This window comes from Neomonachus schauinslandi, chromosome 6 (assembly GCF_002201575.2).
Source record: "Neomonachus schauinslandi chromosome 6, ASM220157v2, whole genome shotgun sequence".
In the NCBI taxonomy this organism is placed as follows: Eukaryota; Metazoa; Chordata; class Mammalia; order Carnivora; family Phocidae; genus Neomonachus; species Neomonachus schauinslandi.
Window position 1 is genome coordinate 75189248 of NC_058408.1, and position 20419 is coordinate 75209666.

Consider the following 20419-nt stretch of genomic DNA (forward strand, 5'->3'; position numbering starts at 1 on the left):
TACCTAATGTCTCACACCCTATACTTTGAGAAACACCAAGCTATAGGAGGATAAAACTAGATTTATATTTGCCTGTTATGTTCATGTGTTAGCTTTTCCTCCCGGTTTCCAGATGTAGTCTCACAGTTCTATAAATTTTAACATCCTGTTTATTCAGGCTTTACATCACAATTATTATTGTTCTTTATCATTAGAAAAATAATACCTGACCTGCCTATTGGATATGCTTGGTAAGGACTGTAAAAAATATAGCTAATAAGGGTATTGTCAAGTTCCACAGTATATAAGTTAAATAAACTCTGCTTTCTAAAATTTCTCAGCCTAAAAGAGATTAAGCCAACCTGAGGTCACTGATCTTATGATGTAAAGGTAAATAAATAATACACAAGACAGATCATTATCTTTATATAGAATTAACAAAATGAGTATTCCCCATAGCACTGTCTGTTGGCCTAAGGGGACAAAAAGGTCATAAGCAGACCAACGGCAAAAATCACATCTAAGAGAATGCTGATCTCTATGACATGTTGAACTCTATGACATAGGTGGTATATAGGTGGGAATAGAAATACTATCTAATAGAGAACTTTATTCAATCTCACAAATCAATAACTGGGGAAATATGGTATTAAGTCACAAACTTCAAAAGACACAGTCCTGAAACATGTTCTCCATACACTGACATAGTCTGTTGAGAAGAGTCTCCAAGAGTCTGGCCATGGGACCATTGTCCCGGGCATGGCCCTGGTGACTGCCATGCTTGTGAAGGTGACAAATGCCACCGAGCATGAGTGGATTGTCCAGCACTAACGCAAACAGAAATAAATATAAACACAGCCAGTTGGAAAATGGGCAGGAGAACATCTGAAAGCAGTTTAGTAAGGGAATATACACAATTTCTTCCCCTTGGCAAGAAAAAACAAACGACCAAAGAGAACCACAAAGAGGATTACAGATGATTTCCAAAGAATCATTCAAGCAATGGAAATTACTGCTCAGGAAACTTTAAAAAAACAAAAACAAAAACAAAAAACAGACTGCATGAGGATTTATTAATTAATCTCCTTCTAGTTTATAAATGGGCTCACTAAGAGGAGAAAACCAACCATCTGGTCTCCATGTTTGGTGAAACTGAAAATAGGCATAGCACAACACGAAGAATTATGAAGCTCATAAGCCTGAAAAAATTGCCATCATGACTTTGAACAGTATATATGCCATGAAATTCACCAGAATGAGAATCACAGGACCTTCATTCTAGTGTTTTGTGCAATAAATTAAATCAGTGTGACTTTAAGCAAGTCACATAATATCTCCAGTGTCAGTTTCCTTATTTGTAAAATGAGCATATTGGGTTAATACAAAAACCAAAGAAAAATATTATTACAAGCGTGGGCTTGGGATTCAAATTTTGACTCAATTAGGGTCAACTGTTATGGGGTTTTTTTGCTGTTGTTACTATTACGTGTAAGTAACAGAAGTCCATTCTGGCCGATTATGCAGAAAAGGAGTTTATTAAAAGAATGTTTTTTTGTGGAAACTTTGATTTGGAAAACTAGATTTAAGAGTAAGCTTTCAGGGAGGTTTTCATAGGAAGGTTTTAGGAAACCACGTCGCAAATCTGGAATGATAAGAAAATGTATCATGAGGTGTTCAACATTGAAGTCTGCACCATTATGATTTCTGCACCAGAACTCAATTTTACTTTATTACAACCATGACTATCCCAGCAGCAAAAGAAGCTGGAATAGCAAGTATTTGGCCTTTTTTAACCCCTGTAGGAAAATGCAATTTGGCTCAGATTCCCTGGATGTATAAAAAGGTCAGATGCCAGATGGCCAAAATGAACTCAATCCTTTTGACCTCAAGCTAAGATTTATTGCTTACAATCATTTATGAAAGTTTGGGTGGTTTTATTCATCATCAAGAAGATGGTATACATCATTTCTTAAAGACTCTCTGGTTCCATAATGAAAGGGCTAAAATATCTGTGACAGAGAAACTTCCAAATACTCTTGATATATAAACTGAGTTACTAGGTGGGCTCAGTATCCAGTATGTGAATTACACCCACTGGATTTATAGTTAGAATTAGGTCTTCAATTTTTAATTTATATAGTTGAAGTTTTCTATCTATTTATGTGCTACGAGAGAGAGTAAATGGTTTCCAAGTCTTCGATTAGAAAAATGGAAGTTCCCAGAATTTAATGAACATTCTCTCATGAAAAACAAAAACCTATATTCTTTCTCTCTGAACTATTAATACATTTGTACTACTGGGGGAATGCATCCCACGAGAAGGACATCAGCCAGGAGGGGAAAGAGCCATTATAACTGGGCTTTATCTATTTTAAACTCCTCAACTATAACAACAGTGCCAAAAATACCAGCAATCCAGCTCCCAACTGTCCTTTCTGAGTAATGGACAGCTATTCTAATCCCATGACTACCGCCCAGTGCTGTCTTAAATTGGCGTGTTTGGCCACCGCTGGTGCATTCCAAGCCCAGTGGGTGGTTCGTAGAGCAGATCTCCCCCGTGCATGAATTTTGTGGTGTCTCTGAACCATCCAGACTCTGTGATCCCAAAAAAATACCCTTGGGGAATTTTTGTCAAGTGTTTATAGAAACCGTAGAAAGACGATTAATAAGCTTTACTGCCCAATTATTTTGGCTCATAAGCAGATGAATCCTCCTATTCACGTGATGAGCACAAAATAGTTCGGTGATATTTTTAGCAATTATAGCAAGAAAGAAAAATTTAAAAGGTCAATCTGTCAGTTGCCTATTTTCAAACTATCAGACAAAGCCTGTCAAATCAGAAATTCTGGAATAGCTACTTTAGTATTATGGGATGAAAGTTCGGTTTCTTCAACCTAAAGAATAAAACTGCTACCAAGTTTATACTACGTTTATTCCAATAATCCATTGAATAGACCTCTAGACATTTAATATAGATCGAAATGGTCTCAGAAGGATCATCATCAACCAAATGGTGAGCGTCAGACCAAGCAGGTGGATTTTAGTTTGACAATTGAAATATGTCTCCTTATAAGCAATAGACATCAGATATGTCCTTCCAAAATTTGTGTAATAAAATAATTGGAAAGGATTTTAAATGCAGCAGAGTGTTTGCAATTTAAGGGCATGATAATTTTTTTCACAAGTGAGTATGTAAAGGAATGGATCTGTTATAAATGATTATAGACTTCCATATAACAAGGCAAAATGTGGGGATTAAGCAGATGGTCTCTGAAACCAGATGGCCTGGGTTCAAATCCTGACTTTGCCTCTTCCCAACCATGTGACCTCAGCAAATTACATAATCTCTCTGGGCTTCAGGGTTTTCTGTAAAAGGAGACAGCAGTAGTCCTTAACCTCGGACACTGTTGAAGCCTTATGACAGTGTCTGGCACATGGCAAGTGTCATATAGGTTTTTGTTAGAAGATAAGTAGCCAGAACTTTTAATATATCTCTGAAAATATCAACTTCATATTTTTATGAAAATTCTTGATTGAGATAGAGCTAATTGAATTCTTAAGGCATTTTTTCCCCTAGAAATATAAAACATTTCATTTCTCAGTGCTACAAAAGTTCTGCTGCTAGGTGATTATGCGAGAATATAGGGAAAGAAAAAATGCAAGAACTCTTGAGGCAAATATTTAAATATTCAGTAAAATAAATAAACACCTGGTTGTTGGGGGCAAAAAATAATCAAGGCAAGGTAGAACACGCATCTGATACCTTTTTTTTTTTAATTTAAAGCAATATTATAGAAACTAGGAATAAAAAAGTGATCACAACTGGAGACAAAATTTACACTGTGATCCAAAAACCTTTGAGCTAATACTTACAAAAGAATTGAGAAAGTCCCAAGTTGGTTTATATAAAGATTTAACAGTGAAACTGGAAGTTGTTCTATGTTTGATTTTAAACAAACTATCATATAAAACAATGTCTTTAAACAACTAACATATGACTTTTAAGAACACACATAGAAAAATATTTGGAAAAACAAACAAATTTAACAGGAACTACTTCGATATATGGGCAGAATGATGCACTGGGAGATGTTTCTCTTAATCTTATACATTACTACGTTTTTCGCCTTCTGCATTACAGTTTTTTCCAACAACATGTATCATTTTGTATTATAAAACTTCTTAAAGTATTACTTGTAGAAGTTAGCAATGAATGCTGATATTTGGTCCCTTATATTCACTTTTCTTCAAAAACCGCAGTAAAGTCTAATGACCAAGAGCTCTGACTACACCTAAGTGGGAAGTAAGTGTACCCTTCCCCAGAAAATATGCTATTGCAGATCAGCAGCAATGGATCAGACCCATACTCGACTCGGGGCCCCTCAAGTTGCTTTCAGGTCTTTAACCTCTAGAAAAAATAAAGATAGCACCGGTGTCTTTAATATCTAATATCTAATAAAGAGAAGAACCAGAACTACTCCTCCCCATAAAATGCCAAGGGTTTTTACCAAGGGCTGGTTGGTTTTACCAAGGGTTGATATTCTATTTGCACTGAGAACAGTATTGCTCCCCACAAGGAGATCAAATATCAGTAAACCCCTCTCACCATCTTGTCGGCTTTGAAGACAGATTTAAGTCCCCCACTAGCTACCCCAATATTAGCCAGTCCACTTCTTCAAATGTTAATCTTCATAATGTTTCTATTTAGGGGCTTACGTGGCCTTGCTGGGCACATGAGGCAGCCCAAATCCAAGGAGGCAAGAAAAGAATTGGTAACTGTTGACTATATTATCACATGCCTAGAACAGTGCCATGTGTATTTGATGTATTATCTCTTTTAATCAAAAAGCCGATATTATCCCCACTTCATATGTGATAATACTGAGGCTCTAAGAAGCTAAGTCATTTGCCCAAAGCCCCATAGCTATCAAGTCATGGAGCCGGGCGAGCCCCACTCCGGCCCCCTTGCTGCCACACCATAGAGACTCCATGTTACAGCAGAGCCCTGGATTCAAAGTACAGTCAGATCCTGTGATGATCAGGCATTGGTGAGTTTGAATGACAATAATCATGATTAATTTGTCCAGCATGTCACATGTTTTCACAACACTTATCACAAGCAAGTTGCTGAAGCACAAAGCATGGTATTCAAATCCACATAAAGGAGACCTTGACTTTATCCTCTGACCAGGTCACTATTACTTGTCAATGATAAATAGGTTCCTTTTATGATTTTGAAAATAACTGAGGAACTCAAACTAAAGGTTTTATTGTTTTCTTCTCTGCCTCATACAATCCACCCGGGATTTGCAGGAAAATGGACAAAGAAAATACGGCGGCCCTCCACCGGGCTGGGATGCTGCACCCCCAGAAAGAGGCTGTGAAATTTTTATTGGAAAACTTCCCCGAGACCTTTTTGAGGATGAACTTATACCATTATGTGAAAAAGTGAGTCCAAATTTAATATCTTTTCTTAGCTTTCAGGGTTAAAAATACTACACACTTTGTTTAGTGCTCATTCTTCTTGGTCAGTGATGGCTTCTCTTCCAACTGCCATTCTTCAACATGGACAAACTCAAAACCTTCCTGTTAGTGGCTGTTCCCTTATTGTCACGGCCTTGATGTAGCTCTTCCTATTCCTGATGGTTTGAACTACCGCTGCTGGTAACTTTCAAGTTCTGATCCTTGATCTGCCCAGGTGCCCTGAGTTTGCAGCAAGATAGCCATCAGTCTATACTACTACTACAACGACCTCTCCAAAGTAAGATATTGCTCCAACTTGACATTTTAATATGGTTTTCTAAAGTGTACCATTTCACATTCAAAGAGTATGTGTATGTTTGTCATGGCTCAAATGTATACCTATACATATTGATTCAGAATGAAATTTCCTTCTACAGGTTTGATCTGCTTGCCCTAATGCATCAACAAGATTAAGAATGGGGTTTCTCAAAGTCATTATATAATTAAGGAACACATTTCCTCAGTTTTAATTCCAAATCTTATATTGTTACTAAACCCAAAGTTACAGGGAGAACAGAAAATTAAAATTTTCAATATTTTACCAAGTGATGCTTCAATAACCACATTCCTGGAAAATTTAGAAAAGCTAGAGTCTTGCTATTTCTTTCCCTAAATGCCAAAATCAATTGTGTGTATGTGTATAGCTCAGCCTCTGATTCAGAACTGCTCCTAATTTTATACAATTTCACTTGGCATGTGCATAAATTATGAGGATTTAATTCTGTAAGAATTTTATATACTGAACTTGAAAATGAGCCCCAGGAAACACCTGAAACAGATGAAACATGCTTGAACTCTTTCCTAATGAGCCCTGGATAGATAGGTGTCCACCACTGAATACCGTAGGGTGGGGTAAGGTGGGGTGGGTGGGGTGGGTGGGGTGGGGGAGGCTGAGCCAAGGGGTAATCAACCACCAAGAAGCACACATTTAATGACACCTCTTCTCCCTGCACATGCCTGTCCTATCTATTAGGGCCACTGGTCATACAGCAGCCAGCAAGAATAAATTACTGAGTCTGGGTTGCTGGAAAACATTTGGGATAGCAGGAAGGAACAGTATATAGGCAAAGCAAAAGAGCTATAGTCAGAGGGATAGAGTGCCCTCCTACTGTGGAGCTCCCAACCTTGGGCCGATTGTGTAAAACAAACATCTACCTCCAGCCTACAGATCAAAACAACAACAGGGATCCCCAGATCATCCTCTGAAACACATCTTCCCTGGGTATCTTGAGGTCATGGTGGGAGAAAGATAAGAAATCAGTTAGAAAGGTTCCAAGTGGAGAGTGTCCTGGGTCAGTGGTAGAGTATGACCAAGCAAAGATAAAACTATGGAAACTTGAGAGGCCAAGGTAGAGGGCAAGAACAAATCTATCGTGAAATTGTATTTCTGATGACAAATGCATTCTCAGGTCCCAAGGACAATGGATAAATCCACAGATAATTGTGTGATGAAAGGCCATTTGCTCTGTTGAAAACATATTCTGTTAAGTCAAGCTGAAATGCACTTGTATACGTTTTCTTTATTTAACTTGACTTTGGCCGTGAGTCAGATAACAGATCTGAACCCAGCATGAAAATATGCAAACCATTCCACATGGGATGCAAATGCCAAATATGGCAGAGATAAGACTTCAGAAAATAGTGTGTGTTTTCATTTGGAAGTACAAATGTACAAACGTGAATTCTCTCTTTTACTTGTAGATTGGTAAAATTTATGAAATGAGAATGATGATGGATTTTAATGGCAACAATAGAGGGTATGCATTTGTAACTTTCTCAAATAAACAGGAAGCCAAGGATGCAATCAAGCAACTTAACAACTATGAAATTAGGTAAGATCCACTTCTTCTGATTGAAAGTGAAGCAGACGAGCAAAATAAGTCAATCAGAGAAAAACATGTATCATATGACCTCACTGATATGAGGAATTCTTAATCTCAGGAAACAAACTGAGGGTTGCTGGAGTGGGGGGTGGGGTGGGAGGGATGGGGTGGCTGGGTGATAGACACTGGGGAGGGTATGTGCTATGGTGAGTGCTGTGAATTGTGCAAGACTGTTGAATCACAGATCTGTACCTCTGAAACAAATAATGCAATATATGTTAAGAAAAAAAAAAAGAAGATAGTAGGAGGGGAAGAATGAAGGGGGGGAAATCGGAGGGGGAGACGAATCATGAGAGATGATGGACTCTGAAAAACAAACTGAGGGTTCTAGAGGGGAGGGATGGGGAGATGAACCATGAGAGACTATGGACTCTGAAAAACAAACTGAGGGTTCTAGAGGGGAGGGGGGTGGGAGGATGGGTTAGCCTGGTGATGGGTATTAAAGAGGGCACATTCTGCATGGAGTACTGGGTGTTATGCACAAACAATGAATCAGGGAACACTACATCAAAAACTAATGATGTAATGTATGGTGATTAACATAACAATAAAAAATAACAAATAGAAAAAAAATTTTTCATCCAAAAAAAAAGTGAAGCAGACAATGCACCCTGTATCTGTTCTTCCATCAAACTTATCTAATATAGTATATGCAAAAGACAGGCAAATCAGAAATAAAAAAGGTTTCTTTTCTTTGGTGAAAGTCAGTTTGATAAAATATGTATTTAATGTCAACACTACATAAGGTGTCAAACTAAGTTTTGTGAAATGCTCAAAGAAACAAAAATTAATTCATCTGTTTCATGAATATGTTGATGGGCACTGTTCAAAATATTGGAAATATCAAGATGCCTTTTCCCATCCTCATAGTAAACAAATGGGTATAGAAGATTTTTAAGAGTATGAAAATCCATATGAGGACTCTAAAAAAGCAAATAAAACAAACAAAAAGCAGAACCAGACCTATAAATACAGGGACCAACCTGATGGTTGCCAGAGGGAAGTGGGTGGGGGGATGGGCTAAATGGGTGAAGGGGAGTGGGAGAAACAGGCTTTCAGTTATGGAGTCAGTCAGTAATGGGGATGAAAGGCACAGCACGGGGAATGTAGTCAATGGTATTGTAATAGTGTCATATGATGGTGAGTAGAGCGTAATATACAGAGAAGTCAAATCACTGTGAAAGTAATGTCACATTGTGTGTCAACCACACTCCAAAAAAATTTAGGTATGTAAAAAAATCAAACCACCTCTAAGGAGGGGGCTACTCTAACTTGGTGTATTTAAGAAAATACTCTCCAGGAAAGTACAATTTTACCTGAGACTTGAAAGAGTCAGCCATGACAGCCATATCTGGGGGAAGATTATTCCAGAGAATAAGAACAGCACGTGCAAAGTTCCCCAAATGAGAACAAGCTCGAGGTGTTAGAGAACAAAGCCAATGAAGTAGAAACAGAGAGGAGAGCTGAAGGCAATGTACTCTGAGAGACTTACACTCCATGATTCAAAATTTGCCTTTTATTCTAATAAAAAGGAGAAGACATTTCATTAGATTCATGCTTTTAAAAACATAACTCTGGGGCGCCTGGGTGGCTCAGTCGTTAAGCATCTGCCTTCGGCTCAGGTCATGATCCCAGAGTCCTGGGATCGAGCCCCGCATTGGGCTCCCTGCTCTGCGGGGAGCCTGCTCCTCCCTCTCCCACTCCCCCCTGCTTGTGTTCCCTCTCTTGCTGTGTCTCTCTCTGTCAAATAAATAAGTAAAATCTTTAAAAAAAAATAAAATAAAAATAAAAACATAACTCTGGCTGTTGGGTGAAGAATGGACTGTAGCAGGGAAAGAGGGAAGCCAGAGGGAAAGCTACGGCTGAGAGTAGTCTAGGTCTAGACAAGGGATGCTGGCAGGTGCACAGGGCCTGGTGGTACAGGTGGCCAGAGGGGTCGGACCTGGGGTACGTTCTGGGGGCTGAACAGACAAGACTGGCTAAATAATGGATTTAGAGTGAGAGCGATATTAGAATTCAGGGAGGAAAGCTAGCATGTTGGTCCCAGTATCTGTGGATGAGATGGGGTCATTGAGATGGGAAGACCTGGAGAATAGCCGGAAACTCGAAGAGCTTGGTTTGGGGAATTTACATGTGAGAGTCACATTAGACAGCCCCAGGGGAGCTGTTGAAGGGGTGATTGTATGATATTGGAGCTAGGAGAGAGGCCTCAGAGCCAGCCAAACATAGGTAATATTGCAAATCATGGGACTGGTGGAGGATTCCAGGGCATAATTGACCTGGTGCAATCAATAGCTGGTTTTTAATCAACTAGAAACAGGGCTAACATCGTGAAATCGCCTGAGTTCTAAAACCTTCACCTAGAGACAGAACTGTCCTAAATCATCTCTTAAAGGAAGCCGTGGGGCACCTGGAAGAAAGATCAGCGACGCAGTTGAAAAGCAACAGGTTTGGGGTCAGACAGGCTTCACCTGAGTGCCAGCAAGTGGCTTCACCTCCCCAAGCCTCAATGTGCTCATCCCTAAAGTGGGGATCCTACAGACTTTTAAATGCTTATCCCAGTGTTTGGAACATGGTAATAGGTCAATAAATGATAGAACTGTTACATATTAGCACATTCAGCAATTCTAAGATATAATTTTCATATAGGTCCTTTCTGCATCTTAAAATTAATGTCATCTTAATGTGAATACAGAGAGATTTCCTACCATTTACTGTCTCTCACTTCCTACAGGCCCCAAATAAGTCCTGCATTATCCTGAGAATTCCGTAAGTCAATCAATTACTAGGTCATTTTTCTTAAACCCCTTAGCCGCAAAAAGATGGACTCGATTGGCAACCATAGTAGCCTAGCCACTCAGTCCCAAGGTCGGATCCAGGAACAGAGTTTTGGAGGAGAGTATAAAGGAAGTTCCCCTCCCACACAGGCCTCCACAAATCGAAAAGAACTCTGTCTGGTATGTGGAGGGTTGTCTGGTGTGGGAACCAGGCGACCAGAGAACAGGTTTCTTCAGACAAATCCTGGGACCATCAGCACCTAATTACTCACACCTTCTCAGCATCTGTCATAGGAGATGATGTACACTGAACTGTTTTTGGAAAGGGCTCCAGAAAGCTCTATTTTAATATAGCTTTTTAATAGGACAGGTACAAGATTTCAGGGATCAGTAGAGTCCCCATTCCTTGGTCCTTCATGGAGCCTAGACATCTGGAAAGTGAGGGTTATTCTCAAAATGGCTTTTAGTTTGAGATGGATGGAGACTTGGCCACACAGGGAATCAGCACGGTTTGCTGTATGTACTCAACACTTTGTTACACACTGGGGCCTGTCCACGTTTTCTTTTTTTTTTTATTCTTATGTTAATCCCCATACATTACATCATTAGTTTTAGATGAAGTGTTCCATGATTCATTGTTTGTGCATAACACCCAGTGCTCCATGCAGAATGTGCCCTCCTCAATACCCACCACCAGGCTAACCCATCCTCCCACCCCCCTCCCTGTCCACGTTTTCTGAGAACAAATAGGGTGTGAAAAACGAGCACAATCAATCCATTCCAGTCACTCATATGTAACACTGATACATCTCTGTGAATTTCAGTGTCTTCATCTATAAAAGAGAGAAAGAGATACTTACCTCATGGGGGTATTATGAAAAATAAATAGATAATGCAGGCAAAGCTCACGTGGTCTGTGAGTGTTTGCTGAGGATTACGGTGGAGGAGGGGGAGGAGGGTGGGGAGGAGGAGCAGGAAGAGGGGAAGGAGAAATATTACAAAGCATTTGGAAAGAGCAGGCTGGTGGCCACATTCCAGTCAAAGTTCAGGTTGGATGCCAGAAACAAAGGGGAGGCACAGAGGTACTTTTAATCAAGGTGTAGGATAAATAGAATATGAAATAGTAGCAGAATAGATATCCCAGAGCCAACGTCCCCTACTTCCACTCCATCCTAGATCAGTCCTGCCAGAACAGAGAACCTTGCCTGCAGAGAACAGGATAATCTTCGATTTGCTTTTAGCCACTATTTCTTGGGGGATAGATAAGGTTCTTATCCGGAAAAGACCCATCATTGTCCTACCATCCTCCTCATCATCAAATATTCACTGAGATTTGTCTAAATGCCTGGCTTCTGGAGACATTAAAGCCATGCTCTCAGCGTGTGAGAGATGGCTTTTCGTCTCCAAGCAGTTCTGGGAAAGTGCCTGACTTAACCACACAGATTTAAAAATAGGACACGGAGACTCCAGGCTCCACCTGCTGGTAACCGATACCTGACTGGCCCTCCTTCAAAAATAATAGAATTTCTAAAGAAATAATATTTTGGAATAGAGGGGTTTTTTAAGAAAACAACAGCAACAACAACAAAGCAAAACCCCTGAAAGATGACTTTATCCACCCTTCCCTACCCGCAAGGAAAAGCACATTCCTTGGGCGACGTTCACCAGACTGTAACGGACCTGTCGCAACTCTGCTAGGAGGTCCTCAGTTCTTCCGCAAAGCACAGAGGACAGGTAGGACAGGGGCCGATCCTGGTGAGCATACCTGCCACCCCACTGAGCACCGCTACTTCCGAGAAACCAGAGCAACCTCCCATTCACCGGGCTGAGCGCCTCTCTTCACGACATGCAGGGAGTTTCCGGGAAAGGAACTTTACCCATTTTAAGAACTTTAATAACTTCGTGTTATTATGAAAGTCACACAACAAACGGCAAAAAAAGGGGGGGCAATTAAAATTCAAACCATTCCTCCACAATCCCATTGCCCCAAGATAATCACTATGTTGGCTTTTTACTTTCTAGTATCTTCCTAGATTTTCGGTATGGTGCTCATCAAAATGGTCTTCTCATATACCTATCTTGAAGTCTTTGTTTTTTAAGCCAGTAGCATAGGGCGAGCTGGTTTTTTAACCAATAAATATTCTGCATTACCACGTTGAAATGACTATCGAGCTTTCTACGGTATAAATGCCCAGCTTTTGAGTATCAGTGATTCTCAGCCAGAAGCACCCCAGGGGACATTTAGAAAGATGAAGAGGCATTTTTAGATGACCTGACGGGTGACTATTAGCATTTAGTGCACAAGAACCCGGGGTGACCAAGATACTGCAGCGCACAAGGAAGAAAGATCCAGCCCCAGAGTCATTATGCATCTCAGCCAAGATGCATAAAACTGGTCCTGGATGGTGGGATATTTTGGTTATATCCAATCTGGGGACTACTTAAATAACAGCAGTGAATATCCTGATACCAAAATGTTGGTTCATCTCTCTCTCAAAGACACTTTCCCAGAAGGGGCACTATTTGCCCCCAAAATTATATACGAAAGATTTTTGATACATTTTCCCAAGCGTCCCCCAGAAAAGCTTGACCTGCACTCTGCAGTGAAGTGAAAGTAGACATGAACTTGCTCATGAGCAACACTGCGCAGCAGAATCAGGAAGGAACAGAGAGTCTGGAGGCCAATTGCATCCCTTAAAATCTACAAAAGCTTAAGCAAGTCATTCAATTTCTCGGGGTCTCAAGTTCTTCATCTATAAAATGGAAACAGCACCTGCTCTGCCCATCTTCCTTGTGTAGGCCAAGTAAGAGAACACGTGAAAGCCTGTTCAGCATTAGGGATAATTTCTAAGGGCCGTCATGTTAAGTCGCTTCCCTATTTGGCTGGGAAGGAAAGGGAGCTCACAACTGTCTGGGGCCAGGTAGCCTACGTGAGTAACGGGGGCAAGGTGCACAGGCCTCGGGGTCAGGGATTATCCTGGGCAGTGAGGAAACAACAGGAAAAGACCAAACATCCCACATCCACAGACTGTATCAGGTCCAGGGTCAAACATTCTACAACTTCCATCTTAAGCCTCAATCACACAAGGATTCTTGCCGAGCAGAAAGAATGCTTTTATTTTTTGCAGAAATGGGCGTCTCTTAGGGGTGTGCGCCAGTGTGGACAACTGCCGACTGTTTGTGGGGGGAATCCCGAAGACCAAGAAGAGAGAAGAAATCCTAGCAGAGATGAAAAAGGTCACCGAAGGAGTTGTCGACGTCATCGTCTACCCGAGCGCTGCAGATAAAACCAGAAACCGGGGCTTCGCCTTCGTGGAGTACGAGAGTCATCGGACGGCTGCCATGGCCCGAAGGAAGTTGCTGCCAGGTTGGCACCCCTCCTCAAAGAGGAGACTGCCCCCCCGCCCCCCCTCCGCTGCTTGCCTGCCCCAGGACGCTGTACACCTTAGCGAAGGAGGCAGAAGCTGGGTGTTGTGTGTTTGCTCTGGAGCTTTGCTTACGTGGTACTTTAAACCCCTTCCCCTCCTTATCTATGTCACAGTAGATGCAGCTCCCTGAAGTTTTCACCGACTAGTTCTGAAACGTATGCACGGAGGCTAACGAACGTGCGCTAACCCCGTGATGAAGTGTTACAGTGAAGAATCTTCTCAAAAGTGAATATATCTGCTGTTTTCGTATACAGAGGTTGTTAGCAGGCTTACTCGGAATGGAGTAGATTGTCCATTACGATGTCGAATAAACCTGGGAGTGACACATTATCCCAATGATAGCTAAGTGACATGAACTTGTATTAGGACTCCCCAGTGCCTAATATTTTCTAATTTGGGGAGAATAGAAATAATAGTGCTCCACAGAAAGGCACCTGTTAGGTACTACCACCACGGGGTGGGTCCCCTTTGGGCAACGACCATCAATTCCTGAATTTAAAGGACTCTACACCAAGACCCTGATCAGCTTTAGGGAAATTGTTGAAAATCCTCTGCTCATTCTCAAATATTCACTAAAACTTACACAAAGTAAGTTATTAAGATGAATCAATATTAAAATGGTAAGAGGATTTCAAGAATGACAGAGTGGAGACATTGGAATCCACTCTTCTCTTGACCACCACGGAGAGCCACCAGAATTAAAGACAACCACCACCTAAATTTATATTGTCCCTTAAAAACAAACCATGAATGAGTAAGTCAGGGGATGAAAGGTACAGCATAGGGATATAGTCAATGATACTGTAATAGCATCATATGATGACAGATGGTAGTGACACTTGTAAGCAAGAGAGAATCTTAAGCAGACTCTATGCTGAGCACAGAGCCCAACATGGGGCTCAATCTCACGACCCTGAGATCATGACCTGAGCCGAAATCAAGAGTCGGTTGGAAGCTCAACCAACTGAGCCACCCAGCTGCCTCAGGGAGGATTTTTTATTAATATTTTCATGAAGGCAGGGGCACCTGGGTGGCTCAGATGGTTAAGCGTCTGCCTTCGGCTCAGGTCATGATCTCTAGGTCCTGGGATGGAGCCCCACGTGAGGCTCCCGGCTCAGCGGGGAGTCTGCTTCTCCCTCTCCCTCTGCCTCTCCCCCTGCTCATGCTCTATCTCTCTGTCTCAAATGAATTAAAATATATATATTTTTTCATGAAGGCAGCTGAAGTGAAAAGATAGGAGATAGCCCCCAAAGTTGCCAAATCCATTAGAGAGATGGGTATTTTTCATACTTCCTCTCACTACTGTCACCACCCGATGGTCAGATCCTGGGCCACACAGGCGCAGAGAATCCCCTGACACTCCTCCTGAGGTGTCCTTAGCCCCTCGGTGACCTGAACTTAATCTTTGGTATCCTCTTCAACTCCCCTCTTCAACAGTTCTTCCATGAAAAGTCCCTTGTATCCATCCTGATCTCAGACCATCGTTGGAGTCTAAAAACATATATTCCCAAACAGAGACTGTTTTCAAAAACTCCAGATTATTCTCCCAGCTCTGCTCTCTTTTGGATGTACCCCACTCTCTGCCTCTTCCATCCTGAACATCCCCACCAGATTAGCATTCCCCATATATCAGGTCATCCTTTTGACAATTCTGGCAAATAGTAGGAATTTGATCTCTACGTGTCAGTGGGCTGAATGGTGCTGCTCACTCATCGGTTCAACAATAATCACCCACTACTTGCTGCCGAGGAGACCGAGAAAAAACTGAGCCTATTGTTCAAGGCTCCAGTCCTTTCCAGACATACTTCTTACCTTCCATTTCCCAACAAAACCCTTCTTTCTAGCAGGATCAACTCCCCTGTGTTTTAGGCAATGCCATGCTGATCATTGTCTCCTTTATCCCGAAAGCTGTATCTCCCACTAGAATGACCTGCACCCTCCCCTCCTCTGCTGACCCATGGCATTCAAGGCCCCAGCTGAGCTGAGTTTCTTCAGCTGCGTGTGAGTCTGAGGGCGTCCTCAGCAGACGGACCATGAATGAGCAGACCAGAGCTGACTGTTCATTGCTGTTGTACCTCGTGAGCAAGTCGGCTACCCACTTGGACACCCTACCTATTACCTCACTGTCGATTCAACAACAACAGAGGATTTGGGTCACTGGCAATCGTCTGGAGAGTCTAGTTTGAAAGAAGGTGATCTTTAGCAAACATGATAAGAGCCACAAGCAGCTCCTCCTTCTTAACTGATCCAGACTTGGAGACAGAGAGAAAACTGTTGTCTAATGTGACGTGTTGCTCCCCCAGCCACCTACCTCCCCTGCAGACAGTGGCAGCTCTCTCCCAACACTGTATCCTTGCAGAGGTGTGTGTGTGCAACAGTCTTGGCGTCCAACCCCGAGGCTAGCGAGCATCATGAGGACGCTCTGAGGAAAGTTCTTGCAGTGGTTCCACCATCAACCAGCGCGGAGATCACCTGGAGGGCTCGTGAAAGTGCAGAGGGCGGGGCCCACCCCCAGAGTTCCTGACTCAGTTGATCTGGTGTGGCGCCTGCTCATTTGCATTTGTAACGAGTTCCCAGGATGCTACGCTACCAAGACCCAAGTTTGAGAACCCTCGATCTAAGTCAGTGGCTGTCCATCGTGGGCTGCAGATCTGAATAACCTGAGAAGGTTTTTAAACAATACCAGAAACCAAATCAACCTCAGATCAGCTGAATCTACTTCCCTGAGGTGCAGAGTAGGGCCCTGGTGTTTTAAGTTTTCCAGATGATTTTGTTGTGTGGCCAATGTTGTGATCCACAGCTAACTCCATCGGCTCAGGATACTGGCTGTCACCTGCTGGGGAGGTCAGTAAGAACATATGGAGGAGTAAATGGGGAGATCACTGCTAACCATACCTCCTCCAATTCTGCCCACTGCAGCCTTCTGCAGACCTTCAGGCCAGCCGACGGCTTCCTGTGGTCCCAGGCCAGGATGGCAAAGGCTAATGGGCTAGAACAGGGTTCTCAATTTTGGCTGAATTAACTGAGGTGCTTTCAAGAATCCTGAGGCCTGGACCACTCCTATCAAATTCAGGAAGGAGAGTCCTGGGGTCAGGAATGAGCTGGTCAATCTTTCATAGACAACTCCCGGGGAAAATCCAAGCCCTGACTTGTAACATTGCAGATCCCCGTGGAATGAATGGTACCACTGTGGCTGATTCCAAGCTACCAAGATGGCCTCAACTGATTTATAAAACTGAACATGTAACTGTCTAGTATAGCAAGTGGAAAGGAATTGGGTCCAGCACACCAATGAGTGGGACTCAGGTTGGGTATTTCTTAAAGCTCTTCCAAAACAACTAATAAAAAACACACAAGATTTCCAATCAAATTTAGAAATTGAGTTGACCACCCCACCCTACATCCCCCCCCACAGAGTGACTGTGAGCAGGAACTGAGGTAGCGAATGGAAAACACAGTATATAGGGCAAGATGCTCAATAAATTGCAACTTTAGAAATACAAGAATAGATGTAGTCATGGGTAACGACTACCCCTTCAAAAAGAATTCAGTTTCTCATCACAGGCCCTTCCATTGCTCTGTCTTCTTGAATGCAATAAAATATTTTTGTGCAGATTCCCAAGTTGTCCATGTGCTGTCAGGAAACTGGGAGGGAACACAGCAGATGAGAGCCCCGACCAAGTGTAGGGTACAGAGAACAAACTAGGGGTCCCTGAGCCCTGCTCACTCCTGCCCACACATCAGTTTTTAGCTCGGTGGTGGCAACTGGTCATGCAGCTCCCAACAAGAGCAAACATACTTCCTAATGACCTTTTTAATGCTTCATGAAGTCAGACTCTAGGTCAGAGCCCTAAATCCATGTTTTCTCCTTTCTCCCGTTCTGCCACCTCCCTTTCAACAACTACCTTCCCACACCCTGCGAGAGCTGGCCCAAGACCCAAACCTGCCCATTGCTGCCTCATTTCTGTTCCATTTCAAACCACATCCTAGTTCCCTTTATGCTCAATTATTACAATAAGCCGTCTGTCACACAGAACTCCCTTCTGGCTAGTTCTGCCATTTAATTGGAAGTTTTCTTAAAATCAATCATCACCTCTTGTAATATCAGTTTTCAGGCTCCATCAAGATATGCTCAAAAGCATTGGTTGCATTTAAAAGGCCATCTCAGCGAACCAAGATGATATTGTCCTGATTTCTGTGTAACTAATCATACTTGTGATCCTTCTGAACAGGAAGGATTCAGTTATGGGGACATCCTATTGCAGTAGACTGGGCGGAGCCCGAAGTGGAGGTGGATGAGGACACGATGTCTTCGGTGAAAATCCTGTACGTGAGAAACCTGATGCTGTCTACCTCGGAAGAGATGATTGAGAAAGAATTCAACAATATTAAACCAGGTAAGACACACTAGAGAAGATTAAGTTTTCGAGGAGTACTTTAAAAACACTTGTGCTTGAGATGACTTCCCGTGACTTAAAACAGAATAGCTTTCATTTAGCATTCCTATAATTGCATGTGGACTACAAAAACCATATTCCAGCCCTGGGATTAGAGAAAAAGGGACACATGGTCCTAAAATGTTTACCGACATTGTAACTCTACAATTATCTGTGTGATTACTTAATTAATGCACATTTCCTTCACTAGACTATAAATCCCATAAAGGTCTTTTGGCTTCTATCGTCTCCTCAGCCCCTGTCTCCGGGCCTGGGTCATAGTAGATGCTCAATAAATATTAACTGTGTTGATGAATGCATGGCCAGAACTATATCTAAGGCAGGGTTTCTCAGCCTCAGTGCTCTTAACATTTTAGGCCAGATAATTCTTGGTCGTGGGGGGTCTGTCCTGGGCATTATAAGAATCTTAACAGCATCCCATGCCTCTACCCTCTAGATGCCAGTAACAACTCCCAAGACATAGTAACCAAAAATGTCTCCAGAGATTTCCCTGGAGGGCAAATTTGCCCCCAGTTGAGAACCACTGGTCAAATGGAATATGATTACGACTTCAGGTACATAAATAGGGAGGTGAGAATTAATTCTAGGGAACTCATTTGGGTGAAAAGGAAGGGAAAAGAACAGAGGGAGTGGAGGGGGATAATTATTGCTGCTCATCTTGTCACTACTTTGCAGTATCAGTTTTATACCATGAGATTCATCCCTCGTCCCTTTTTTCTCCTATAGGAACTACAATAGTGAGACAGGTAAAGCATTTCAAGAAACAATGTCCAAGTGAGCATTTCCCAAAGCCAGTTCTGCAGAACATTAATTCTGTGGACTGTTAATAGATGCTACTGATAAAAGGGGTCCATGGTCAAATAAATCCGTAAACACCAGATTCAGGGCAATTAAATAGATTCTGTTTTATTGCAGGACTTATCAGAGTCCTTGAACTTCTAATATGCTTTGAAAGTCTCCAAAAGGAAATGTAGGATGGCTCCTTTCCCAAGTTTTTGGACCATGGGTCTCATTTTTTGACCAGCCATCTTGTGGAATTAGCATGTTCTGGAACACACTCTGGCCTTAGTTTATCACTGTGGTAGCATCTTTCCACTTTCACAGCATGAGTCACCTACGGAGCACCACGACCCTAGGATGCAGGGTCACTTCTGCTATTATAAAGGTGAGAAAACCAAAACTCAGTAGTTACGTTGCTTGCTCAGGGTCATACAACTAGCAAGTGGCAAATCCCACATTTGAATCCAGGTCTGGCTAAGACCACGTTCTTAGCCACTCTGTGACCTCCATGCCCCATCCTCATTCCACTCACTCACTGCTTCATTCAACTATCATTACTCTAGTAGCTCCCATGTGCCAGGCACTGTGGGAGGAGCAAACAGGTGTGCTGTGTGTGTGGAAGGAGTTTAAGATGTTCCAGAAGAGCCTCCCCCACACCCAGGATGGCTCAGCCAGTTAAGTGTCCGACTCTTGATTTTGGCTCAGGTCATGATCTCAGGGTCGGGAGATCGAGCCCCACATCAGGCTCCATGTTCAGCACGGAGTCTGCTTGGGATTCTCTCCCACCCTCTTCCTTTGTCCCTCCCCCCCCAAAAAAAGATGCTCCAGAAGAATAACAGCCCTGACAGCCTATCCTTGGGGCACAGAAAAGACTCATGTTTAAGAGAAGTGACGTGTGAGCTGAGATATGAAAGTTGATGCTTTTGTGGGCAGAGGAATGATATGTGCATGTTTAGATGTTACTCTGCTGCCTCCCACTCTGTGTTGACTTCCTACCTTCTTATTTTTATTTGATACTTCCTTTTTTTTCAGTCTTTTCAATAAACTGTATTGAGAGAATGGCATGTCCACATGCAAATAATAAAGTTGGTCTGAATTTATATAATAGGCAAAGTTAACTCAAAATGGATCAAAGACTAGCAAAAAAAAGCTAATATTATTTAAAAAAAACACTAGAGGAATATATAGGGTAAAGCTTCATGACATTGGATTTGGCAGTACACTCTCCGATGCTATTAAAAGTACAGGCAACAAAGAAAAAATAGATTAACTGAACTACATCCAAATTAAAAACTGCATCAGAGGACACTTTCAACACTGAAAAAGCAACGCACAGAATGAGAGAAAACATCTGCAAACAATACGTCAACCAAAAATTAAATAAAACTTCAAATGTATATTTGTCCAATGAACAATACTGTGCAATTGTCATAGACACATGGTCAACACGCACATTAAAAGATGTTCAACGTCACTCGCTATTCACCCAGGAAATGCAACCCCAAACCGTTTTCCACCTGCCAAGATAGCAATAGTAGTAGTAGTGATCATCAAAGAAGATGACACAGATGTTGGGAGAAGCTGGAGGAATG

The 20419-nt window shown here is 42.1% G+C and overlaps 1 protein-coding gene across 1 annotated transcript in view; it reads left to right on the forward strand.

Annotated features, from left to right (window-relative positions):
- A1CF (APOBEC1 complementation factor) overlaps positions 1–20419 on the forward strand; it is an 83361-nt gene that overhangs the window by 45034 nt on the left and 17908 nt on the right. Inside the window, exons 3-6 of the mRNA XM_021696220.2 lie at positions 5293–5427; positions 7204–7334; positions 13291–13529; positions 17823–17987. Coding sequence (XP_021551895.1) covers positions 5293–5427; positions 7204–7334; positions 13291–13529; positions 17823–17987 — 670 coding nt within the window. The remainder of the gene's footprint in view (positions 1–5292; positions 5428–7203; positions 7335–13290; positions 13530–17822; positions 17988–20419) is intronic.